The sequence below is a fragment of the Onychomys torridus genome, chromosome 17 (assembly GCF_903995425.1).
Source record: "Onychomys torridus chromosome 17, mOncTor1.1, whole genome shotgun sequence".
Lineage (NCBI taxonomy): Eukaryota > Metazoa > Chordata > Mammalia > Rodentia > Cricetidae > Onychomys > Onychomys torridus.
The window spans coordinates 16,700,898-16,727,566 of NC_050459.1; the positions used below are offsets into that span (position 1 = coordinate 16,700,898).

The 26,669-nt window shown below is 43.8% G+C and overlaps 1 protein-coding gene across 3 annotated transcripts in view; it reads right to left on the reverse strand.

The window, feature by feature from the left end:
* Nek5 (NIMA related kinase 5) overlaps window positions 1–26,669 on the reverse strand; it is a 48,273-nt gene that overhangs the window by 13,480 nt on the left and 8,124 nt on the right. For all 3 annotated transcript variants that reach the window (XM_036209158.1, XM_036209157.1, XM_036209156.1), the window contains exons 4-16: window positions 25,381–25,478; window positions 23,194–23,277; window positions 23,047–23,117; window positions 21,175–21,261; window positions 16,881–16,935; window positions 14,830–15,030; window positions 14,671–14,753; window positions 10,793–10,859; window positions 10,085–10,201; window positions 8,378–8,464; window positions 6,132–6,224; window positions 3,183–3,251; window positions 1,270–1,396 (exon numbers count right to left, since the gene is read on the reverse strand). In XM_036209158.1, coding sequence (XP_036065051.1) covers window positions 1,270–1,396; window positions 3,183–3,251; window positions 6,132–6,224; window positions 8,378–8,464; window positions 10,085–10,201; window positions 10,793–10,859; window positions 14,671–14,753; window positions 14,830–15,030; window positions 16,881–16,935; window positions 21,175–21,261; window positions 23,047–23,117; window positions 23,194–23,277; window positions 25,381–25,478 — 1,239 coding nt within the window. The remainder of the gene's footprint in view (window positions 1–1,269; window positions 1,397–3,182; window positions 3,252–6,131; window positions 6,225–8,377; window positions 8,465–10,084; window positions 10,202–10,792; window positions 10,860–14,670; window positions 14,754–14,829; window positions 15,031–16,880; window positions 16,936–21,174; window positions 21,262–23,046; window positions 23,118–23,193; window positions 23,278–25,380; window positions 25,479–26,669) is intronic.

Below are 26,669 nucleotides of genomic sequence, written 5' to 3' on the forward strand. Positions count from 1 at the left end.
GCTTTTCCTAATGCCATGCTTAGTTTTAATTGTCTATTTGATATAATGAAGAATCAAGTGTTAAAAAAGAGTCTCACGGAGGGGCTGTCCAGATCTGGGTGGCCTGTGGGCGTGTCTTTGGGAGACTTTCTTCGTCTCCTTAGTTAATGTGGGAGAACTCTGCACACGCTGTGGGCAGCACAGCTCTCTAGGTTGGCCCTTGACTACAGAAACAGGATGGAGAGAATGAACTGATTCGCAGGTCCATCGGCTTCTGAGTGTGGATGTGATGTGACGTCCAGCTGCTTCAGTCTCCGACTGCTCTGACGCTGACTTCTTCCCAAGCCCACATCAGCTGGCTCACAACCTCCTGTAATTCCAGTTCCAGGGGATCTGCCTCTGGCCTCCCCCAGCACCTTCATGCAAGTGTGCACATAAACCCATGTAGGCATACATGCATAAAGGCAATCAGTCAATCCCTTTTCTAATAAGGGAAGATCATTTATCAGGCACTTTGTACATATCATACATCACTCTTCTTGCTACAGCAGCCCTGTGTGGTTATTACTACTGCTATTCCCTATGCCTCAAAGAGGAAAAGGGGGTTCAGAACATGAAAGTAACCTGCAAAAGAAGAAATGCCCCATGACCAGAACCCCCAGTTCCAGCTAGGATTCAGACCACCTCTGGCTCCAGAACCCGGGTTTTTCATGGTTTCCTATGTCACCACGGTGCTCAGGGTGACAGAACCCTACCTCACAGCAGAAGGCATGGGGGCAGAGGAAAAGCTCAGAGGCGTCTCTGAGGAGGAGCTGCCCTGGGTGTGTAGAAGGAACTGTCACCTTGGCAATGGCCTTGTCCTGAAACAAAGGTCTCTGGGAAGGAGGAGACACATGCTGAGGTTGAGGTACTTGTCATACCTGCCCAGAGAGCTGTTCAGTGGGTACTGAGAAAGACCGCTAAGTGTGGCATTCCTAGACGTGCTGAAACTGCAGGAGTGGGTAGAACTGCCGTGTGTGTGTGTGTGTGTGTGTGTGTGTGTGTGTGTGTGTGTGTGTACATGTGTGTGTATGTGTCCGTGTGTGTGCATGCATGTATGTATATGTGTGTGCGTGAATGTGTGTGTATGTGTGCACGTGCCGTGCGAATGTATGTGTGTGTGTGTGTGGCAGGAAGGAATGCTGGATGAAGGGTGTGTGCAGGGAAGGAGCCAGGAGCCCATTGGAGAGAGTGGAGACGATTGTGAATGAAAAGTTCTCTTTCCCTTCACCACTTTCAAGCAACATGTACCTGCTTCGGGGCCACAGAGCTCTTCAAAGGCTCTGTCTGTGTAATTTTCACGCTCCTTTACAGCTCTGCACTCCTGAAACGGCATGCCATCTTCAAAGCCCAAGGTATCATTTGGTTTTTCCATTGCCTAAAGAAATTTCAGTTTTCCATGAGAAAGAAGCCATATTGGGAGTTAAATGTATGAATATGTGTATGTCCCCAAATATTGATTTTCAAGCTACATGGTGATATATAAATATAAAGGGAGATATAGATATACATATATGAACAAATCCATGTAGTTTTAAAGGTGAAACCATTTTGACTGAGACAGAAGCAGAAATGTTTCCATTTCTTCTTGCACATAGCAGCCGGCCTGATCATGGAAGAACTCAGTTTCACCCAGGCATTCTATCTTCCAAATCACACTACTCACCTCAGGGTTTCCTTATCCACACCCTGCCCTCAGTATCCAACATAATATGCTTTTTCTTCTTCTTCTTCTTTTTTAAGATTTATTTACTTTTGTTTTATGTGTATGCCTGTTTTATCTACATGTATGCCTGTATACCACTTCTGTGTCTGGTGCCCAAGATGGCCAGAAGAGGGTGTTGGATCCCCTGGAACTGGCATTACAGATGATTGCGGGATGTCCTGTGGGTGGAGAATCAAACACCCCAGGTCTTCTGGAAGAGCAACTATTGCTTTTAACTGCTGAGCTGAGCCATCTCTCTAGCTTCCTTACTTTTCTTCTTCTTCCTTTTTTTCTTTTTTTTTTTTTTTTTATACTGGCGTAAGGGACACCAGACAGCCCAGGAATTGAACCTGGGTCCTCTGGAACATCAGTCAGTGCTCTTAACTGTTGAGCAACCTCTCTCTCCTTATTTTCCTTCTTAAAATGGGCCTCACTGTGTTGTCCACAGTGTTCTAGAATTCCCAGACTCACACAATCATCCTACCTCAGCCTCCTCAGTAGTTAATACCATGGACACCCAACCACACCGAACTTTAAAACCAAGTTGATTAGGTCCAAACACTGTTCCTCATCTCCCATCACCAATACTAAAATGCTCATTTTGGGTCCAGGCAGCTAGTGGCAGAGAATTTTCCTTGCATAGCATGTAAGCTCTCATCTCTAGCAGCACACAAACAAAATGAGTGTCAGATATGATGTTCATATTTAACTTCTAGTAATCTAAAAGATGATTTCAGGAGAAATTAAACGGAAAAAAAAATCAGTTAATGTTGGAACTGACATTTGTTAGAAGTGCTGATGAAAGCTGAGATTATAAAAGGGACTAAAATCGAGTAATAAGATGAAACCTGGGTGTTTCTGTACATGTACACTTATTGCCACATCAAGGGGAGCCCAGATGCACAACTGAGATCTACCCACAGGCAGCTGCAAAGCTATGAGAACTAATTAAGACCTAAAACAAATGACACTTTCAGGTTACTTGCTCAGTGATTTTTAAGTCAGATATTAACTGTTGGCTATATACCATGCTTTTTTATTGGAAATAATAAAAAGTTAACATGATCAGGAAAATGACTTATTTATAAAAGAAACACAAATTAAAATGGAATAACCCATCCAAGGAAACAGTCTCATCTTTTTTTTTTTTTTCTGGTTTTTCGAGACAGGGTTTCTTTGTGTAGCTTTGCACCTGTCCTGGATCTCTCTCTGTAGCCCCAGGCTGGCCTCGAACTCACAGAGATCTGCCTGGCTCTGCCTCCCGAGTGCTGGGATTGAAGGTGTGCACCACCACCACCCGGCGGTCTCATCTTTTTTAATGAGGGGATAAAAAGCATCAGGTACCTTGTTTCTAAGTGTAATTAGGAAATTCTTATTACAGCCTGTGCAACAATTTCACGAACCTGAAGACTGACTCACTTTGTCATAGCTGACCATGGCAATGTACATAATGACATACCTCGTTCTCTTGGACGGTATCTTCTTCAGAAATACACTTATTTAGGCTAATTTCAAACTTTACCCCTCTCTAGAATAAGCAAGAAAAAAATTTTAGTTTAGCAGTTCATTTGCCTTCCAATTACAACCCCTGGGGTCAGTTCATGTTGACAGCACACATAAGATCATTAGTGTAGCACCACACAGTAGGGCTATTCCATAAGACAGTGGGACTCACCGAGCCAACCTAGACTGTAGGCATGAGCCCCAATCATCTTCCTAATATGCAAGCAAAAGACAAGAATGTTTGGATCTTAGTTTATAGATCTGCTTTGGAATTTAACTATCTTTTATGTTCTGAAGCCTAATTTGTTTAAAATCTTTTTTCTTTTTTTTTCTTTTTTATTAATTTTTTAATTTACTTTTTTTTCATTTATTTTTCATACTGACCATAGTTTCCCCCTTTTGTCTCTTCCCATTATCTCCCCACCCCAACTCCTATCTACCCTCCTCCCCATCCACGCCTCCTCCTGCATCAAGGCTGAGCAAGGTAATCCAGCATGGGGGATAGGTTCCCAAAAGCCAGCTTGAGTGCCAGGGACAGGTCCTGATCTTGCTATTAGGAGCCTTACAAACAGACCAAGCTACACAAGTGTCACACACATGGCAGAGGGCCTAGGTTGGTCCCATGCAGTCCCTAACTGTCGGTCCAGAGTGCATGAGCTCTCATGAGCTCAGGTCAGCTGTCTTTGTGAGTTCACTCATCATGACCTTGACACACCCCACCCACTCCCCGGCTCATACAATCCTTCTTCCCTCTCTTCAGGAGGACTCCTGGAGCTAGGCCCAGTGCTTGGCTGTGGATCTCTGCATCTGCTTCCATCAGTTACTGGATAGAGTCTCTCTGATGACAATTAGGGTGGTCATCAGCCTGATTACAGTGGATGGCCAGTTCAGGCACCCTTCCCACTATTGCCAAGAGTCTTAGGTGAGGTCATCCTTGTGGATTCCTGGGAGTTTCCCTAGCACAAGATTTCTCCCTAGCCCCGAAAGGGCACCCCCATCAAGACGTCTCTTTCATTGCTCTCCCACTCTGTCCTGCCCCTAACCCACCTCCCGTGCCCAGCCCACCCAACCTGCTCCCTCAAGTTCCCATCCCTGCCCCCAGTTTACCCAGCAGACCTCTTCTATTTCCCAACCCCAGGGGAATCCATGCATCCCTCCTTGGGCCCTCCTTGTTATCTAGCCTCCCTAGGGCTGTGGATTGTAGGTTGGTTATCCTATACTTTTCTCAAGCCTCTTTCAATATCCTGAAAGCTTAGAGAAAAACATGTATAACTGACATGTCACCTCATGTCAATTATACATTCATAGTATCTAAATTCACATTGCTATATATTTCTGTAACTTAATTTCTACATTGAATCTGATGCTTCATTTTAGCATAAAAACATTTTATTTGTCAAGAAAATTTAATCATAATTCACTAAAAAAATTAGGTGCAGTATTCATCCAATTAAAATAGTCTTATAACACTGGCATTTTAATGGACAAAAATTCTATAATATGACAAAATTCTCTTTACTCCAATGCAAATTAACCCAATCCAATTCAAGAAGATTATTTTCTTATGCAGTATTGGGGATCAAATTAGGGCGTTGTACATGTTAGGTGAGTACTTTACCACTGAGCCACACCTCAGCCATAGAATGTAATTTTGACAAGGGGTGTGTGTGTGTGTGTGTGTAAGGGTGGATCCTGGTGGAAGCCCAGAGGTTGGATGCTCTTCAGGCAGAGGTGGCCAGACTAAACTGTGGCACTGGATGTGGGACCTGGGCTAGATCTGGTGGGTTAACAGAGGGTTGTGGAGGGAAAGGTCAGGCTAGACCCTGGAGAAGGCTGCAAGGATCTGGCTGGTTGGAGAGGTAGAATTTTACCAATTCTTATTCAGCTATCCCTTCCCTCTGTGGCCCATACCCTTACACAATGAAGAACACATGGCTAAAAAGGACTCTGCTGATAAAAAGTATGCACCGTCCTGGAGTAGGCTAGGTAACACGTGAGTCTGCAAATTAATGACATGATTTCAAGCAAGTCTCAGATACATAAAATGGGGGAGTTAGTAAGAAGGCTCAGCAGATAAAAGCACTTGTCACCCAAGCTTGGTGACCTGGGATCCATGGTGGAAGGAAAGAATCAACTCCCAAAAGTCATCCTCTGAGCTCTACATATGTCCTGTAGTTCATGCACACCTGTACTAATCCACATACATATATCACACACATATACACATTCAACAACAATAATCAATTAAATTAGGTCCTGCTGGTGGTGGCATGCGCCTGTGATCTGAGTGTTCAGAGGCAGAGGCAGCAGGGTCAAGAGTTGAAGGCCATCTTCAGTTACATGAACTTCTATCTCAAATAAAACAAAAATTAAAGAAAATGGGGTACTAGGGTGGAGAATGAGCAAGAGGTGGGAGTAAAGCATGAAAACCCACTTGGCATTTGATTTCAGGCCTGGGCACTGGGTTTTAACATGTGAAGGTCCAAGGAAAACATTTCCCATGCAGTGGGAAGAGCAGGGTGAAGTCCCTAGAGTGGCAGTGTGACAGGGGATGATACACTATATGAACAACATAGGTGACACTTAACACCAGTAATGCTTCCTGTTGCATGACAGAAGCCGAATGAAAGGGGACACAAGGGGTGATGGCACTTGTATGTCATGCTCCCATCCAGAAGATGTAAACTAGTCCACTGTGACAGAAAACTCATGAGCAGCTGCCTAGAGGTGATGAGGGAAAGGAGGCCAGGAAAACAGGAAAGGAGAATGGACAAGAGTATCTGAGCTTTTGTAAGGTCACCACCAGACTAAGTGGCTTAGCAAGAGGTCAGACCTCTCCCTGACCCCCTGGGATAGGAGCACCCTCACTGGGAAGCTCACACCCCGCTAGCAACAGCATCTCTACCTGTATCGAGGCTTCTTCCTCAGCTGCGTCAGGGTGGGAGGGCAGGTGACTCCTCTTCACCAAATAGGTTTTATGACTGAGGTCTGCATTCTCCTTTAATACAGATTACACACAGCCAGTGAGATTGGCCCTGTAGGCTACTCACTGTCTGTCCCTCTCAGAGAGGATGAAGAGCTAGCCACAGACCCCCTCCAAGTCCTCTTTCTTCCTCCTTTACCTTGGGATTGACCAAATTCACCAAATGCTTCTTTCACACACTCTAGAAATGCCTGCTCGCTGGCCCTGGACAGCCTGAGTGTGATCCCCACTATCCAAAATAAAGAAAGGCAGGGAAAAGAATACCTGCTGCTCAGCTTTTCTGGACTCAGACTTCCCGATGCAGACCTGCACAGTACATAAGGCTGATGGCGGCCTAAGCCTCCCCGCCATGGACAAAGCTCTGCCCTGGAGAGAGGCACCCCTTACGTCCAGCACAGGCCACTTAGCTGAGACCATGTAAAATCTACCCCTCTTCTCGGTCCAGTCTGCCCTCACCCCATGCATCAACTCTTCCACAGAAGTCTTTCTCCTAGCCAGCCTTCTCCTCCTTGCTGCTCTGCACCTACAGGGCTTAACTATGGCAGTCTTGTTCCACTATCATTTCACATGCGTACTTTGACTAGAACCACATCTGCTAGGAAGTAGACATGTCAGAGACATACTCTCAGCTTCCCTTGTAACTGCTAAGTGACTTTGGATGAGCAATTGAATTTTCTGTGATAGGACATACATAAGGTGCACTGGAAAAGCTCGGCTCATGCTCTAACTTTTGCACAAATGCTCAGTGGTGGAGGGAGGCTTGAGGCGGCAGGTCTGCTGCAGCAGCATGGCAGATCTATTCAAGGAGGTGCTAGGTGGCCTCCACAGAGCCCAACGGACCTCAGAGAATGAGAATCCAGGGTGCTGCGGGGATTCATAGTGTTGGAATACCTATGTGTTTTTCACACAGCAGGTTAAATACAGGCCAGCTAAGTCACCTCCTGAGGAGATGGCCATCTGCTGCAATTCTAGAAACCTGAGAGATGGAAAGATGAGTTTCCATTTTCACCATTGTGGGGTTTTCAAGAGTGATGTTAACTGTGATCAGTACACAGTCTTGTAAACAAAGAAGTATGTCCTGAGAAATGTGAGCACCGTAGCACATACTTACATAGACTAAGGTGGCAAGGACATCAAACAACATAGTCTTGTGAGACCACCATGTTATATGTGGTTTATCATTAACCTCAAATATCATAACTCCAGATGTCTAGATCCCAACACAAGCGCACGAACATGACCATCCAAGACAACAGGCCTCTCCAGAGGCCATATGTCCTATGATAACTTAATAATAGTTATTAATATATTATTATATATTATTACTAATATAATACCCCCCAAAAGGGAGAAGTGGCACTGCCCATGACCACACAGACTTGGAGTCCCTGCTACAGTTGACTTTAATAACCTCCGGCCATTTTTACTCTCCTTACTGGCATGAGCCTATACTCATCTTGGACTTTCTTCCTCTAATCCAGCTCCGTCCTAAAGAAGCTGCTGCTCAGTAAACACTGGCTTTCTGATCCAGAGGAAAATAAAATGTATTTTTAAGAACAGTGATTCCTAATTAAGATCCTCATATCCCGTCATCTTCCTGTGTGACCTCTAGTAAACCATAATGCTAATCTTCCATTAGGTCTGACAGCTCTCCTACAAAGAAAGAACCTGAAGGATCACCTCTTTCTCATTTCCTATGAGGAGATTGTGTTCTCCTCATGTGTCCATGTTTCTGTGTGTGTGTGTGTGTGTATGTGAGTATGTATCTGTGTGTGTGTCCATATGTATGTGTCCCTGTGTGCATGTGTGTATATGTGAATGTACATGTGTGAGTGTACATGTGTATGGGCACATGCACACATACATGCATGTGTGTGTGCATATATATGTGTGTGTGTGTGTGTGTGCATATATATGTGTGTGTGTGTGTGTGTGTGTGTGTGTGTGTGTGTATACATAGCCCACTCCCATCCACTCGGCCGCTTGGTGTTTGGAAACACCGTTCAGCCTTCCCAGTCTTTTGTGACTCTGCCTACCCACAGAGCCTCTCTCCACCAGGAACCCAAAGCTGCCAGCCTAGCTTTAGATATTAAATGGCTTTTACTATCTGGTCTTTTTGTCACCGCTAAATTGATAGAACAATGTTCACTCTGACAGAGCAGCTGCACCTTCAGCTCTCTCCCCATCCTCTCTTTAATTTCCTTCATGTCGCTGTGGTACTGTTGGCGGATTTCCTCTAGCTGTCTCCAATATTCCTGAAAAGCAAAACCAATTTAAAACTTGAAAACAATCTCTACATAGCCTACAGTTTTTTGAAGTACATAGTATAAGTAGTCATCACAAAAGCAGTTGCTTCTACATGTAATGATATTTTTGCATTAATTGAACATGTTGCCCCTCAAAAGATGCACAGAAGCTGGGGTGCACACCTTTAGTCCTAACTATTTGGAAGGGTGAGATGGGAGGATCACTTGAGTTCAAGAGTTCAAGACTAGCCTGGGCAACAAAGACTTCACTCATCACCATCACCACCACCATCACCACCACCACCACCACCACCACCACCACCATCATCATCACCATGATCATCATCATCGCCGTCATCACCACTACATACACCCAAGTCTTATCACCCAATACATTAAATTGTGACCTTATTTGGAAATAGAGTCTTTACAGATGTATTAGTTAAAATGAAGTCATGCTGGGGTAGAGTGGGCCCCTCAATCAATATGAGTAAATGCCTTTTGAAAAAGTGAGCACAGCCCAATCCCATCCACTAGGGACTTGGCTGCTTTGTGTGGACTCAGGGTCCCTCTAGTTCTAACACCTTTCAGCCCTTCCTTCTGCCATCTCCAGTCCTTTGTGACTCTGCCTCCCACAGAACCTCCCTCTACCAGGAACCCAAAGCTGCCAGACTAGGCTGGGACTCAGGTAGGTGACCTTCACCCTCCTTCATATCCTCCATTAAAGTCTCTCCAGACTTACCATTAGTCCTGCAGCAGCCTGCCCACAGGAACCCTTCCTCCCAGAGCACCAACATCATCTTCACACTCGTCCTCTTGTGCAAACCCAGGGTCTCTCTGTTCTTCCCCACAGCCTCTCAACCTGTCCTTCTAGGCCATCTCCATTCCTCTGTGACTCCCTGCTGAACTGCACAACAGCTCTCTACAGAGACCCCAAAGCCTCTGCACCTGCCTAGGACTCAGATCAGCCAACAGTAACCAAAGAACTGAACATCCACCCAATAAAGACCAGACCAGAAGGCCAGGCAGCGGTGGTGGTGGTGGCGCACGCCTGTAATCCCAGCACCCGGGAGGCAGAAGCAGGTGGATCTCAGTGAGTTCAAGGCCAGCCTAGTCTACAAAGCGAGTTCTAGGACAGCCTCCAAAGCTATAGAGAAACCCTGACTCAAAAAACCAAAACAAACAAACAAACAACAACAAAAAAAACATAATCATCACTCCAGATGCATAGATACCAGCGTGTGTGTGTGTGTGTGCGCGCACACCACACACACACACACTCACACTCACACACTCACAAAACCAACACGATATGCCAACTCTGGAAGCCAGCATCCTTACTGTGTACAGACTTCTAGGCTCGAGCACATGACTACCCACACTGGTTCTGGCCTTCGGCCTCCAAAAGCACAAGACAGTGTTGCTGCTGTTTTAAGCTACCTGTTTTGTTGTATTTCACTACAATAGTCCTAAAAGATGTAATAAAAATCTCCTTATCAAACGCTTTATAAATTCAGCTCTCGGTGTCCACAGGGATGCTGGGAGCAATGCTGACATATGTCAAGAAAAGCTGCAGGGTGAAGGACCATGACACACACACACTGGTGGACAGAACTGGGAATTTTAAACCTGGTCCTTCATTCTGTTCTTCCTGTACCGAAGCTCCTGGAGTTGAGTCTTCTCCCTGTGGCTTTGTAGCTTTTCTCTCCCGTTGGGATGTGGCTCAGTAGAAGGTGGACGAAGACCCTGTTTATGAAAGGAAATAATTCATAAGGCACCCTTGCATATTCTGGCTTAATTGGGACTACTTACTTGAGACAAGAAGTATATCAGCAAGCAATCTGCATGGGAGACTGCTTGGTGAGTAGCAGAGTTTTCTTAAGGGAAATAGTAAATGCTGTAAGCAGCATTTTAAAATTGATCCATTGGTGATGTTGCTAAGTTACTTTTGTACTGTGACTTGGGTCCATTTGCTGAGCTGGTCAGTTGCAGCTCTTCTGAGGTTTAGCAGCCCCAGGCTGTGATAGTGAGAATAAGAACTTGAACTGGTGAACAATTCAAAAAAGATATAAGCCAGGCCTGGTAGTCCATGCCTGTACTCTCCACCCAGGAGGCTGAGGCAGGAGGATCAGCAAGATCATGAAGTCAGCTTGCTATAAATAATGAGTTCCAGGTCAGTCCTGGGCTATATAGTGAGATTCTGTCTATAAATAAAATGTGAAAGTAAATGGTGGGCGGCCTTGGTTTTACAGCAGAATGAATTTGGACCCATTGATATCTGAGGACAAACTGTGAGGATACCCTGAGCACCGCCCCCCCAGTTGGAGTCTTACTCACCAATTGTCTTTCCACTTTTAACTTATATTGCTGAGCTTCAAATCTCCTCTGAAGATACGCAGCAGACCTGAGAAAATAAGAATGTTCCACTTGAACATAATCTCTTTGTCTGTCTGTCTGTCTGTTTCTGTGTGTATGTGTCTCTTTCTTTCTCCCTTCCTTCCTTTCTTCCTTCCTTCCTTCCTTCCTTCCTTCCTTCCTTCCTTCCTTCCTTCCTTCCTTCCCTCTCTTGTGGTGCTGGAGATTGGCGTGTGCTCTGATGCTTAGCTCGAGTTCTCCAGCCCCTGAGTAGACATCTCATCTGATGTCTAATCATCTCAGGCACCAATTTGATGGGTGGATTTTCTCCTCAGTGATAGAACTCATAATTCGTCTGCAGTCTGAAGCTCAAAGTTACAAAATGCAACATCAGGAAAGAAAAGCTTTGGAATCAAGAGAAAAAATTAAATAAAATGCTTTTTAAAAGGAAAGAAAATGAGTATATGAGGAGACCTGGAGCAAACACTTTGTGATAAAGGTGAAGATTAGAAGCTGGGTGATGGTGGTACATGCCTTTAATCCCATCACTTAGGAGGCAGAGGCAGGAGGATCTCTGTGAGTTTGATGCTAGCCTGGTCTATAGAGCAATTTCCAGAGCAGTGAACAGAACAGAGAGAAACCATGTCTTGAAAAACAAAACAACAACAACAAAAAACCACACACACACAAAATAAAAAAAAAGAAGAAGAAGAAGAAATAGGTGAATATTTGAGTTTTGCAACTGCAAACCAAAAAATGGCCTAGAATTCTCCAAAAGCAAAGAAGGTTCTTTGTGAACAGACTCAGTGGGTAAGGGTGCTTGCCACCAAGCCTGATAACCTGAGTTCAACACCAGGGACCCATGTGGTGGAAAGAGCACCAACCCTTGCAGACTGTCTTCTGACCTCCATGCACACACACTAGGTAGGATTAATTTTAAAATGAAGTGGGGAGCCTCAGTTAGGGGTGCTGTAAAGGTTAGACAGAAAGACTCTCTAATCTAACAAGTTTCCTTTCTCCAGGGCGGGATTTGGTCTTTCTGACCTCAGATATAGAGAGAGGAGGGAAACAAAGCCAGACCTGGCTTCTCTCCAGCTTTGTGGGATGACTAATCCACAGCTCATGGCTCCCCGTTACATGGCTGCCTGTCTGCTGCGGGCATACACAGAGGTTCCAGAGAGCAGGGCGTGCTCTTTCTCTTTTCCCTCTTAATGAATGAGGAGATGATGCTACACTGCTGTGGGAACACTTGAAGTGCTTAGGTCTGGTCAAATCACTGTCAGGCTTATGCCTGCATCCCCCCCCCCCCCCGCCCCGCCCCCCCCCACACTCCTTTAACTCCCTCCATTGTGTAAGGCAGGGTCCCTGGGTAGCCCTGATGGACCTCACATTCACAATCTTCTTGCCTCAGTCTCCCAGGGGAAGGGATTACAGGGCTTCACCACCATGACTAGCTATAGTTACCTTTTTTAGGATGCTCAAAGCCCTGGATTAGAATCCTTTAAAACCAAAATGAAAGTTTTAAAAAATTTTTCCAGACCATTAATATTGACAGAAGTTCAACAACTGAAGCTGTGTCTCTCGGAAAGTCAGTTGACTTTGATATTTTACACCAGTCAGAGAGGTAATGACAAGGTATCACAACATATTTTTAATAGAAAAATAAAACTGTTTCTAGTATTATGTTATATATTTCTAGTAATAACTACATTTTAATTTTATTTACTTTACATTTTTTTAGAAAGAGTATCATGTATTCCAGGTTAGCTTCAAACTCTCTATGTAGCCACAGATGGAACTCCTGATTCTGCCTCTACCTGCTGAGTGTGGGATGATAGGCATCTGTTTTCTTCTGAGCTGGGAACTAAACCCAGCTTGATCTCTTTAGGCAAGCACTCTACCAACTGAGCTATATCCCCAGCCCTGAACAACTACTTTTGTACAAAGGAAGAATTAATGGTAACATTGTACCAAAACAATTACTCATAATAATGACAAAGTAGTTAAATATAGTTAAAGGAGAATGGATTGTCAGGTCACAAGCATGCTGTTTAGCTTTTTGTCAACTTAACACAAACTGGGTCATTTCGAAAAAGGGAACCTTGGTTGAGAAAAATGCCTCCATCAGAATGGCCTGTGGGGATGCCTGTTGGGGCATTTTCTTGACTGATGATTGATGTGGCCCATTCCTGGACAGGTGGTCCTGGAATGTGTCAGAAAGCAGGCAGAGCAAGCCAGGGGGAGCAAACCAGTAAGCAGCACCCCTCCATGTACTTTGCTTCAGCTCCTGCCTGCAGGGTCCTGCCCTGACTTCTCTCAGTGATGGACTGTGATAGGAACTTGGAAGCCAAATAAACTCTTTCCTCCCCAAGTTGCTTTTGGCCATGGTGTTTATAAGAGCCATAAAAACACTCTTCCTGACTCACTGATGTTTGAAAAGTAAGCATGTTTTCTAATATGTTTGCCTTGGCCTTCATTAAAGTTTAGTCTTTTCCCCCCCATATTACAAATTTAGACATTGTGCTTTTCCTGCCTCCTCTAAGCATTTTCAATCTAGATGGATACAATGTCAAAATAAACACAACAAAGATGCTCATTAATTCTCTTTATGACCTGCTTCATTTTCAGTTTCTTGTTTGCATTTCCCCATCATAGACTCCTTTGAGAGATTTTCCACTCTCTAGGAGTCCAGACATGTGGCTACAGCTAAATCATGCTGGTTTTACTGTCTCTTCCATAATATTCACCCCCATATACACCCTGAGCACCCTAGACCTTCAGCTGATTCTTGACACCCTGACAGCTTTATTCTCCTTACTTATTACCCCTATAAAACACCACCTGCATTCTCTGAGTTACATCTAGGTTCTCACATGGTTTTTTTTTATTATGTCTAAGCTCCGAACTTCAGCTCCAATGGGCTTTGTAAGGTAAGTCTTAATGGGCAGTCCACTTTTTCTGTTATAGAATAGACATCAGCTCATGAGTGTACAATAACTCATGACCTATCTATGAATATTCTACTCTATCCTCCTCCTGACCACCATCACTTCAGGTCAATAAAAATTAAGCTTTGATTTAGCCTCTTCAAGCATCTCTACTAGCATGGCATGTTTTGTGAAGGTTTCCTGACTAATGAGAAGACAGGGGCTGAGTTCCCCAGGTCACTTCAGAGATAGACACACAACTTCTTGGGGACACCCACTTCTATCCATGTGACTAGATGATTTCAAGCCTGTTGATACACTTATATTTTCTAACTACCCATATTCTTCACAGTTATTGGAATTTCTCCCATGAATATCAGCAAGATGTCAAAACCCATGGTGTGATACATACATAATAAATGCTTTTTTTTTTAAACATCACACAGTTAGTGTGCTGGAATTGCAATAAAGCTTCAGATCATCACATTTCACAGTGGTGTGAAACTCAGTCATACATATGAATCAAATAAGGATATAGATACTCCTCTTTCTGCTTCTTCAATGCTAAAGATTGAACCAAGGTATCGTGCATGGTAGTCAAGTGCTACACCACTGAGCAACACCACTAACCCCAACGACTATGGACTTTTTTAGACAGGGTAGTACAAGATAACTTTGGGCTTTTCTTTTTCAGGGTCAGACATAGCTTAGGTAGGTCTAGCACTTGTGATCTTTTTGCCTCAGTTTCCCAAGTGGTGGGATCACAGGTGTGATGATGCCCTGCTAAGAATTGAATTTGGGGTGTATTATTTTATTTATCTGATGCTGGGATGGAACTTGGGGTCCTGTGCAAGCTAGATAAGTAGTGTTCCAACAAGCTACACTCCCAGCTACCACAGATGCTCTTTGGTTACATGGTCACATGATCCTTACCATGGACTACCTCCCCAGTGAGTTGTGAGGCGAATAGCAGCATTCTGCACATGAGCATGGGGCTGAATTTTTCTTGAATGGACCTGAAATCAAATATGTGTGTCAATGACTTAGCATCCAAAATCTCCACCAAAATGTAGAGTCACCCCCCAAACCTACCTCAGGAGACATGTATCGGGCAATAAGAGTTTCTAAAAAAGGCCTTTTCAAAAGAGAATTAATAGATGGTCGATCCTGAGGAGACACTTTAAAGAGCTGAGGTATCAAGGACTGTAGGTCAAGAGAAAAGTGGGGTGATATAGGAGCAACACGTGCTTGACAAATCTTCAGAACCAGATGGTGTAAGTTGTTACTCTCAAACTGAAAGGACAAGGATAATTATACCACATTAGAGACAAGCTGAGCACTGGTAATTAAAGTAACAAATACACCAAGAAACAAAAGCTGGCCAGGTGGTGACACATGCCTTTAACCCCAGCACTTGGGAGGCAGAGGCAGGCAGATCTCTGAGTTCAAGGCCAGCCAGAGCTGTTACATAAAGAAACTTTGTCTTGGGAAGCCAAAACAGACCAACAAAAAACAAAAGCTGTCTATCATCTATCTATCTATCTATCTATCTATCTATCTATCTATCTATCATCTACCTACATATCTTATATCTACCTATCTACCTACCTTCTGTCTGTCTGTCTGTCTGTCTGTCTGTCTATCATTGTGTGTGGCATTGGCAGAGGGTCTTAAGCATGCCAGGCACTTGCTCTACCCTTGAGCTGCATCCTCAGCCTGTGAATATTTCTAAGCTCCAGTCGGAAGCACTGTGCTCTGCCCTATCTTGTTATCACCTATCTGTCATAGTAGAAACTTAAGGCAGTTACTCCAAGAGATGCTGTGCTTCATAAAACAAGATTTAGGGGTTGGGGATTTAGCTCAGCGGTAGAGCACTTGCCTAGCAAGCGCAAGGCCCTGGGTTCGGTCCTCAGCTCGGGGGGAAAAAAAAAAGATTTATACTTTTAATATTTTTTATTTTGCTTTTGTTTTTGGAGCTACTAATTGAATGGGTATGTGATATACCTATGAACTACACCCCTAGTCCCTAATTTTAATATTAGCTTAAAAAGTTTCCTTTATTTTTAAATTTTTATTACCAAATAGCATTAACTCACACTTAAAAACTGAAAGAAATAGGAAATTATAGATAGGAAAATATGTATAATTTCACAACTCAGAGGTATAATTCTGTATAATCTTTTCAAGAATGTTTATTTTACAGAGATAATCATGCTAACAGGACATTTTAGTTTTTGCTTTTTGAAATACTATAACATAAATATTTATTCATAAACTCATCCACGACGAAGTCTCCCATTGTATGAAAGAAGTATTTATTTATGCGTAATAACATTGAACATGATGGTGGGGCAATGAAGTGCAGATTTTGTTCAGACACCAGAGTGAGAACTTTCACATTAACAACAACAGTAGTAATGAAGGCAGCTGCGTAGACAAGAGTTGGCAAGCGAGCTGTCCTTGGGAAGTCCTGCCTACGGTCTTGGCCTCAGTCTGAAGTCTCTAGGACCCGAGATTTGCAGAGAAATTCCACTCCTGCCTAAATGTTAGGAGTGGTTCTCTTTATCCAAGACATTTATGCAAATAATATGGTTTATTTTGAGCATATGGTTTGCTTCTGGGAGCCTTGGAAGTTTTGCGATTGCCAGGCAATGGTGCCTATGTGTCCAACTTCCAATAAAGAATGGAGACAAAGCTGGGCAGTGGTGGCGCACGCCTTTAATCCCAGCACTCGGGAGGCAGGGCCAGGCGGATCTCTGTGAGTTCGAAGCCAGCCTGGGCTACCAAGTGAGTTCCAGGAAAGGCACAAAGCTACACAGAGAAACCCTGTCTTGGGGGGAAAAAAAGAATGAAGACAAGGTAGCTATGTAGACCAGGCTGGCCTCTCAGTCCTCCTGCCTCCACCTCCTGGGTTTATTTTGTTGTTGGCTTTCACTTTTTAAAGAAGAGTTCTCTCTCTCTTGCTCATGCTCATCTTGAATCCCTGAGTTGACTGGACCTTAGGCACATGCTGCTATGCCTGGCTATCCATGTGCTTTTTAAACAATATAATAAAACCAAACATTAGTCTTTTTCCCTCAGAAGTTCATTTCCAATACATGCATTCAGTAACTCAAGATTCACATGATGATCAACATACTTACAGGATGCTTGAGTGTGCAGAGCTCATATAAGACACACCCGAGAGACCAAATATCCCTGGAGAAGAGAAGGGTTTACATGACCAGACAACGGCAACAATTATTGGTAGACGTTTTTGCCTCTTACATTGCTTTATGTTGGGATAGCTTCATTTTACTAGGTTAGCATGTTTTCACAAGGGCTTTCAGATATATTACCAATTCTAAGATAAAAATTAAGAATTGTTTGAAGTTCTTCAGAATCCTGGCAGACCACAGGTAAACACACATTACTACAATATGGTAGGTGAATATTTACTCTATGTACCCAAAGAAACTGTGTGTACAGTGGAACTGGGGCACATTAAAGGAGCAAGGCAAGACTGCAGAATGCATTGGTTTTGATAGAAAAGATGGAAAATAGTTGGTTGAGGAAAATAAACTCTGCTCAAAGCTCTTAACAGAAAGAGTTACAGAACGTGATAGCATAGTCTCAATGAACATTTGAAAAACATGCTTGCAATATAGGATTGAATTTTGCTCTTTCCATGCTGATTTTAAAAATACTCAATGTGGTATTAAGGATTAAACCCAGGGCATTGAGCATAAGGCAGACACTCTCCCACCTATCCCCCCCCATCTCTGTTAGTAACTATAAGTATATGCTTGGTTTGAGTCATTTCCAAGAATAAAAAAGGATAATTAACCCCAAAAGCCAAGAGAAAGTCTGAGACATCAAGGAGATTGTCAAAGAGCCCTAAAAGGATCCAGTAGAGAAAAGTAGAGGGGGCGGAGGTGTGGCTCAGTGGCAGACCACGCTGCGGTCCAGGAAAGAGGGAACCACTTTTCGGAGACATGATGCAGATGAGGTCGGCTGGAATCACTGTTGGTGTCAGTGATATGTTCAGAGATCCCTCGTCTAAGTTCACTTTCCTGTAAATAAGCAAAATCACTGAGGGATGGGGCAGCTACTAGACTTGCCCTCAGTCCTGGCATTCCTGAGCAAAAGGATTTTCAGCCAAATAGCCAGCTAGCCCACCCTTGTTCCGGCACCAGCCATCTCAAACACCCCACAAATGGCCTGAGAAGACCTCACAACAATCTTGCCTAGGCTCCTTGTTTGTTTGTTTGTTTTTTGAGACAGCGTTTCTCTGTAGCTTTGGAGCTTGTCCTGGACTGTAGCCCAGGCTGGCCTCGAACTCACAGAGATCCACCTGGCTCTGCCTCCCGAGTGCTGGGATTACAGGTGTGCGCCACCACCGCCCGGCTTGCCTAGGCTCCTAAAGACACGGTCTGGGCTATTGAAATAGTTTATGCTAAGTTGTTTTGCTTTATGTCAAAACACTAATGAACTCTAAATTATCCTACTGGAGCCATACTGGATAGGCAACTTGTGCTTAGTGCAAACACGCCTTTTCCGGCTATGTAAGCAGGCTGGTCAAATTCCGATCTAGTCAGCTGAGAGCCATCTCCTGGGCTGCTTCCTGGGTACTGCAATATCACAATAAAAGGCTTTTCTTGTTTACTTTTGTCCTCATTTGTTTCTATTAATGTTAATAATATTTATTATAAGAATTTATTATTATATGAATGTAATCATATTCACACATACTCATTCCTCCCAGGTCTACTGCTGGGCGAAGAGTCAGTTTCCTTTTAGGTATGACACCTCCCTACCCCCCTGTAGGCCACCCTCAAGTGAGGTCACCCGTCCAGGAGTATATGGAAAGCACAAACTGGGTTCTGGACTACTTTCCGTAGCACACGCTGAGCCGGTAACAGGATGAAAGCCACAGCAGAGACACTGTAGAGGGAAGGACAGGAGAAGCTGTGGGGACAACTGGGCAGTTGGTGGCCGCCCAGCCGAACTGGAGAAACACAAAGCAGCCAAGTGCTGGGCAACTGGAGAAGAGGTGGCTGGCCAGGTCAAGAGAGTGAGTGGCCAGGGCATGGGGGCATGGCAGTGGACGTAGAGATGGCAGAGAACTGAGGCTGAAGAAGGGTATAAAGTGCAGGAGAGGGGTTGGGGATTTAGCTCAGTGGTAGAGCACTTGCCTAGCAAGCGAAAGGCCCTGGGTTCGGTCCTCAGCTGGGGGGGGGGGGGGGCAGGAGAATAACAATCAAAGATTCTGGTTGCTGGAAGAGATCTGGAGAGCCATCAAGCCTTCGGGGGCAAAGGTGCCAGAGATGCCATGCTCCTGTAAGAACTGTGACAATGGCTACTGTTGAGGACTGAACAATCTCACGTCTGACAGCTGCAGGGCCAGCTGCCACCAGGGGCTAGGGATCCTCAACTGAGGCCAACACAAGAGCTGAAACACTCATAGCGATAAGAGATTTGTCCTATTCAGAGTTACTCTTGCCATGATGAAACACCATAACCAAAAACAACTTGGAGAGGAAACAGCCACATAAGTATAACAGCTTATACTTCCACATCATAGTTCATCACTGAAGGAAGTCAGGACAGGAACTCAAGCAGGGTGGGAACATGGAGGCTAGAGATGATGCAGAGGCCATGCAGGGGTGCTGCTTACTGACTTGTTCCTCATGGATTGCTCAGCCTGCTTTCTTATAGAACCCAGGACCACCAGCCCAAGGGATGGCACCACCCACACTGGGCTGGGCCCTCCCTCTTCAGTCACTAGGACCCAACACCCATGGCCTGCAGAAGACCTGTGACACTAGAGAGAACCATCTGCTGCTGTGCCCATCTGCTTGCTGCTGGGGCATGCCTGTGATCCCTGCACTCAGGCAGTAGAGGCAGGGAGATCAGAAGTTCAAGATCTTCCTTGGCTACATGGCAAGTTCAAGGCCAGCCCAGGATATATACCTTGTCTCAGACAACAACCAAAGACCACAAAATGATGCTGCTGACCCAGGGCTCTTTGCCTGGCAGAGCCAAGTTCTTCTTTCAACTACCTACCTTCTATCCAGCATTACCTACCTGCATTATAACTGAAGCCAAATTCCCTGGAGCCAGGAAATGTCTCAAATAAGTAAACAAACAAACAAATAGCTAGGGAGGTATTTTAGTTGGTAAAGTGCCCAAAGCACCAGCATGAACACCTGAGTTTGGGCCCCCAGAACCCTTGGTACAGGGGCTGGAGAGATGGCTCAGAGGTTAAGAGCACTGACTGTTCTTCCTGAGGTCCTGAGTTCAATTCCCAGCAACCACAAGGTGGCTCACAACCATCTGTAATGAGATCTGGCGCCCTCTTGTGGCCTGTAGTCATACATGCTGTATACATAATAAATAAAGAAATCTTTAAAAAAAAAAAAAAAAAGCTTGGTACGTCACTGTGCATCTGTAACCCCAGCACTGGACAGAGACAGGCAGATCTCTGGAGCTCGCTATCCAGCCAGCCAATTAGTAATTTCCACCCATGTTCAGTGAGAGACACTGTCTCAAAACATAAAGAAAAGAGAAAAATAGAGAAAGGTACCTGACATCGACCTCTGGTCTAAACACACACACACACACACACACACACACACACACACACACACACACACACAAACACGTATGCACACACACAAGGCAGGAAGGGAGAGGAAGAGAGATGGGGGAGGGGATCTTTAAATCACATTTAAGTTAAAATTTTTTTATTCATGTATTTTTTTTATTCATTTTGTTTTCTGTCTGAATGCACACGTGTGTACCACATGTGTGCCTGGTGTCTGGTGACTGAGGAGATCAGAAGAGGGCATTGGATACCCTGGAACTGGAGCTATATATGGTTGTGAGGCATCATATGGGCGCTGGGGACAGAACCCAGCTCCACTGGAAGAGCAGCTAGTGCTCTTCACCACAGAGCCGTCGCTCCAGCCCCAGGCTTAAAAGCCTGGTTGCAGGTTGTGGCTCCGTGATAGAGCACAAAAGCAAGCCTGGTTCAGGCTCCAGCACCAAATGAAAGTACCAAATTAAAGCAAATAATTCATTAAAGCAAGCCTTTGTTGTTGTTGTTGTTGTTCAGTACAGGGTTTCTCTGTGTAGCTTTGTGCCTTTCCTGGATCTCACTCTGTAGACCAGGCTGGCCTCAGATTCTGAGATCTGTCTGCTTCTGCCTCCTGAGTGCTGGGACTAAATGTGTGCAGCACCACCACCTGGCTTCTTTGTCTTTTTAAATGAAGAGAAACTGCTTTGTCTTAAGTAAGGCCATATGCTTCCAGGAATATTAGTCACTGGAATTCTCATTAAACACATGAGAAAAAGGCAAATGCACACATGCCAGCAGAAAACAGATTAGAAATCAGACTCTGCACCTCAGTGTCTCCCACCAGGTTGCACTGACACTCGCCAACCAAGACAACTCACGTTTTGTTGTTGTATGGTCTGTTCTGACAGATCTCTGGGGACAGGTAGTAAGGTGTCCCAGCACACGTCTGAGCAAGTTCCATGGAACTAGGAAATGAGAGTAAATAAAGAAATAAGCTTTATTAGTAGATTGGGAGAGGCTGAAGACATGAAGGAAAATTGTAAACACGAACAACCAAACTGTATTGGTGCACATATTGGAAGAAAGCAAGACATTTCATATGAACAACAGACTAACAAAGACAGAAGGTTTTTAACCTCACAGTTCAACCCCCAACCATGTGTGACGGTGCACATCTTTAATCCCAACACTTGGGAGGCAGAGGCAGGCAGATCTCTGTAAGTTGGAAGCCAGTCCTGTCAATATAGTGAGTTCTAGGACAGCCAGAGATACATGGAGAGGTTCTTGTCTCAAGAAACAAAACAAAATCAACCCCCAATTTTATACATACATATAAAAACATACACACATCCATACTTACATGGAGGCAGGCAGATAAGGAGTTCAAGGCCAGCCTCAGCTACATAACAAGTTAAAAGCTAGCCCAGACTACATGAGACCCTTCACACACAAAAAGGTACATGTGGGCTAGAAAGGTGATTAAGAGCACTTGTTCTTCCAGAGGACCCAGGTTCAGTTCTCAGCCCTCCCACTGCGGCGCATAACCATCCCCAACTCCAGTTCCAGGAGATCTAATGCACTCATCTGACTTTCACAGGCATGAGACATGCTTAGGGTGTACATACTTACACACGCAAGCAAAACACTCGTGCAAATAAAAGAATCTAAAAATATGCTAAAATGTATACACACATGTCTAGATTTTTTTAATTTAAACATATCCTATGGCTAGGTATGTCAATAAGTGATTGCCCTAAGTCATAGCACTGCAAAATAGTAATAAGAATACCAATAATAATAATAATAATAATAATAATAACAATAATAGCAGCAGTAGTAGTAATTACATATATGTTACAACTTAACAACTCCATAAGGACAGAATTTTTAATTAAAAATCTCTTAGGTATAATAAGATTACTGTTTTTCCAGCTATCAATGTGATACAATTGTGTGTTCTAAAATTTGGAAAATACAAAAAGGAATCAGGCTGGGGTGTAGCTCGCTGGTAGAGCACTTGCCTACCATGTGAACGCCCCTGGGTTTAAACCCCAACACCATCAAGAAAAAAAAGGCAATGAATAAAAACTTAAGTCACCTGGAGTCTGAGTATCCTTAAAACCTGGTATCAAACTGAGATACTTTTCCTTCCCATCTGCTTCCACATGTATGTTTTGTATGACTGTCACCATGCTGGTTTTATAAATCACAATTCCACTTTGCTCACGTCACACAGCAAAATAGTTCCTGTGATACCAAGAAGTCCAGAAAATCAAGTGAGGGTTTTTTTTATAGTATAATATATTCAGGAATATGGTTTTGCTGTGCTTTAGACCATCCTCACCACTATTTGATTAGTTATCATTTATCTTGAGAATTTTTTCTAGATTTTTACTTTCATTGTTTGTGTGTGCGCACACATGTGTGTACATGTGTGGGAGTGACCACAGAGGCCAGAAAGGAATGCCAGACGCCCTGGAGCTGGAGTTAGAGGAGACACCCAGAAGTGGGTGCTGGGAACCAAACTCAGGTTCTCTGCAAGAAGAGCAAGTACTCTTAAGCTCTGACTCATCTCCAGAGCCCCACAGCTTCAGAATTTTAACCACAGTCATGCAATTCAACGTATTCATTCACAGTCCCTGAAAATTGTGGGGATAATGAAACTTTTATTATCTTAATTCACAATGCCTCAAAACGAACACTTTGTCAATTTTAAACAGAAAGAAAGATAGAATTTTACAAGTACTTACTTATTCAGTGCCCTTGCTGTTCCAAAGTCCCCAAGCTTTGCCACCTTTCCATTCTTGCTAAGAAAGATGTTCTAAAAGTGAAGAAAAATCATGTTCAAAAAGAGAATAGGAGTCACTGTGTCTTAGGTCGTCTGTCTAAGCTGTTACCTGAGACTTTATGTCCCTGTGCAAGATCTTCCTGTCGTGAATATGCTTCAGTCCTAGAGAAATCTGCACAAACCAGCCCAGGATCTGCAGAAGGGAAAAGAACCAAGCTACTGAACAGTCTGCTGCTCCCTGACACAGCTTCATGGTCACGTGAAAAAAAAAAAAAAAAAGAGGAATAATAATAGAAATGGAGCCGGAGGTTATAACACGTTAATTCCATCTTATAGCCCAGAAAGGTGCTTCAGATATCATTAGCATTGAAGTGAAATCCATCTGTAGAAAGAGAAGAATAAAAGCCAGGAAGAGATGGTGGCCACGTATGGCTGGCTGGCTATATATATACCTATCCATCCATCCATCCATCCAGCCAGCCATCCAGCCAGCCAGCCAGCCAGCCATCTCCTTTTTTGAGACAGGGTCTTATTGTGTAGTCCTGAATGGCCTGGAGTTCCATGTGTAAACCAGGTTGGCCTCTCACTCACAGAAATCTGCCTGCTTCTACCACCCTGACCAGTTGTGGGTTTTTGTTTGTTTTTTGTTGTTGTTGCTGCTGTTGTTTTCTTGTTTAACATGGGGTTTCCCAGGACAAGCACAATGCATGTCTTCTGTCTCTGTGGTCCCTGTTGACATTGGTGCCACCAGATTTTTCTTTACAATGGATAGAAGGTGCCCAGGACAAACAGAAAGGAAAAAGTAGAAAACAATAATAAACTCTAGTGAGTTTATTAGAAATTGTACAAGAGACAGCCGGGCAGTGATGCATACCTTTAATTCCAGCACTCAGGAGGCAGAGGCAGGCAGATCTCTGTGAGTTCGAGGCCAGCCTGGTCTACAGAGCAAGATCCAGGACAGGCACCAAAACTACACAGAGAAACCCCATCTCGAAAAAAAAAAGAAAGAAAGGAAGGAAGGAAGGAAGGAAGGAAGGAAGGAAGGAAGAAAGAAAGAAAGAAAGAAAGAAAGAAAGAAAGAAAGAAAGAAAGAAAAATGTACAAGAATGACTATTTAACTTTTAGAGGTAACCTTGGAGTTGGAGGTACAGCTGAGCTGGTAGAATACTGCCTTGTATATATCAGACTTTGTATTCTTCCCTAGCACTGAAAAAAATGGAAGGAAAAACCGCTCATTTTCTTTTCTTTTTGTGGCTCTGAATTCTAGTTTATTTCTTAGTCATAAGTATTTTATTCATTTATTTGTTTATTCATTATTTATTTTTCTGATACAGGGTGTTTTCATATAGCCTGAGCTGCCCTTATACTCACTGTGTAGCACAGGCTAACCTCGAACTTACAGCAGTCTTCCTGCCTCAGCCTCCTGATACTGGGATTTCAGGCCTTTGCCACCAGATCCAGTTCAATGTTGTATTTTTTATCAGAAGGCAGGGAGCCACTTTAATAAAATGTGTTCTATGTTTTTAGAAATTCATTTAAAGTACTCTAAAACCCACAGGTTCTTTGTCTGCCAATGACATAGTAAGAAGAAAATAATATAAGATGGCCCATATTCTAGGCATTAGGATTCAGTTGACATCTTGGAATTTTCCCAACAAAAGAAAATGTAATCAAAATTTTGTCACATAAAAGCATTCTTATAAAATATAGCAAAATAATCCCTAGATAAAAAAGAAGTTTCTGTAAATATAAACTTAACATATAATGCAGGAACAGGAAGAATGCTTGATTAAACTTACAGAAGTTAAAGATACGGATTCTTTAATCATCCATATATTCAAAGTCTTCAATTTTCTAGGAAGATATCACACAGCTCTCTCAAATTGTACTACAGAGTTATAGTAATAAAAACAGCCTGGAATCGGCACAAAAACAGACACATTGATCAATGAAATAGAATTGAAGATCCAGATGTAAGTGCACACACCTATGGACACCTGATTTTCTTATAAAGAAGCCAGAAACACACACTGAAAAAAGACAGTGACATCAACAAATGGTGCTGTCCAAACTGAATGGCTACATGTAGAGGAATGCACATGGATCCATACTTACCACCCTGCACAAAACTTAACTCCAAATGAATCAAAGACCTCTATGTAAGGCCGGACACCCTGAATCTGATAGAAGCAAAAGTGGGAACAGGCTTGAACTCATTGGCACAGGAAAGGACTGTCTGAATAGGATGTAGACCATTATAAATGTAACACCCCATGAACATTAGAAGTAGACTTACCTGGTCTTCACTGAATAACTCTCCCCTCTGCCTCTGGATCCTTTGCATGAGATCCCCTCCATCACAGTACTCCATTACAATAAACAGCCTGCTGTTCTCTGCAAGAAAACAACATCCTTTGGGGCCGAGAGCTTTTAGATGTCATTTTTCCTTTCAAACTCTAGAATGTGAAGAATACACCAGGAAAACGCAGTGCCCAAGAGTGGGTGTGGCTGGAGGATGGACTGGGTTCTCATCCCACTACACCACTTACGTTTCTTGTTTGCTTGTTCGGCCCCGGTGATAAAGGGTTAATTCTGTGTAGCCCAGGGAGTTAACATCAGTTGTCCACCTGACAGGGTCTAGACTCTCCTAGGAGACAAATGTCTGGGCATTTCTGTGAGAGTTTCTGGATTGGATTAATGAAGGAGAGGAGACCTGTCCTCAGTGTAGATGACACCATCCCCAAGGCCTGGAGCCCTTAACGGAGTGAAAGGGAAGGAGTGAGCACAGAATAACTGAAGCCGTCAGCTCTACGGCCACTTGTTTCATGGCGACAGAAAACAAGCACACCAGTGTGGAGATCTGTGTCTATTTTGTTCCACATTTAGAGCTTGGCTCTGGAACATGCTCAGCACCTAAGGGTTAATATTCACTGAGGGAAGTCATTTTGCCTTAGGAAAACATCGCTAAATTCCCCTTATTTCTCTTACACCGCTTCAAATTCATACAATCCCATCTTTCATACTAGCCAGCTAATTTTGAGTAAATCAAAAGGATTAGCCAGGTGGGCCTGACCTGGGCACACGACTTATGTCAATCTGAGCCTGGGGGTTGGAGACAGAAGCCGTTAGTGATTCCCAGATCCACTTCCTGGCCATGTGACAGAGCACAGAGTTTCACTTCTAATGGAGAGTGCTCCCCACTTTGTTAACAGCCAGTGAGAAAGTGGAAACAGACATTGGACTGCTGTGGATATCGCTCTGTGTAAATAAAGTTCTGATTGGCCAGTGGCCAGGCAGGAAGTATAGGCGGGACAAGAGAGAAGAGAATTCTGGGAAGTAGAAGGCTGGAGAGAGACACCGCCAGCTGCCGCCATGAGAAGCAACATGTAAAGACACTGGTAAGCCACAAACCATGTGGCAAAGTATAGATTGGCAGAAATGGGTTAATTTAAGATAGAAAAAGTAGATAACAAGAAGCCTGCCACAGCCATACAGTTTGTAAACAATGTAAGTTTCTGTGTGCTTTCTTGGTTGGGTCTGAGCGACTGTGGGACTGGCGGGTAAGAGAGATTTGTCCTGACTGGG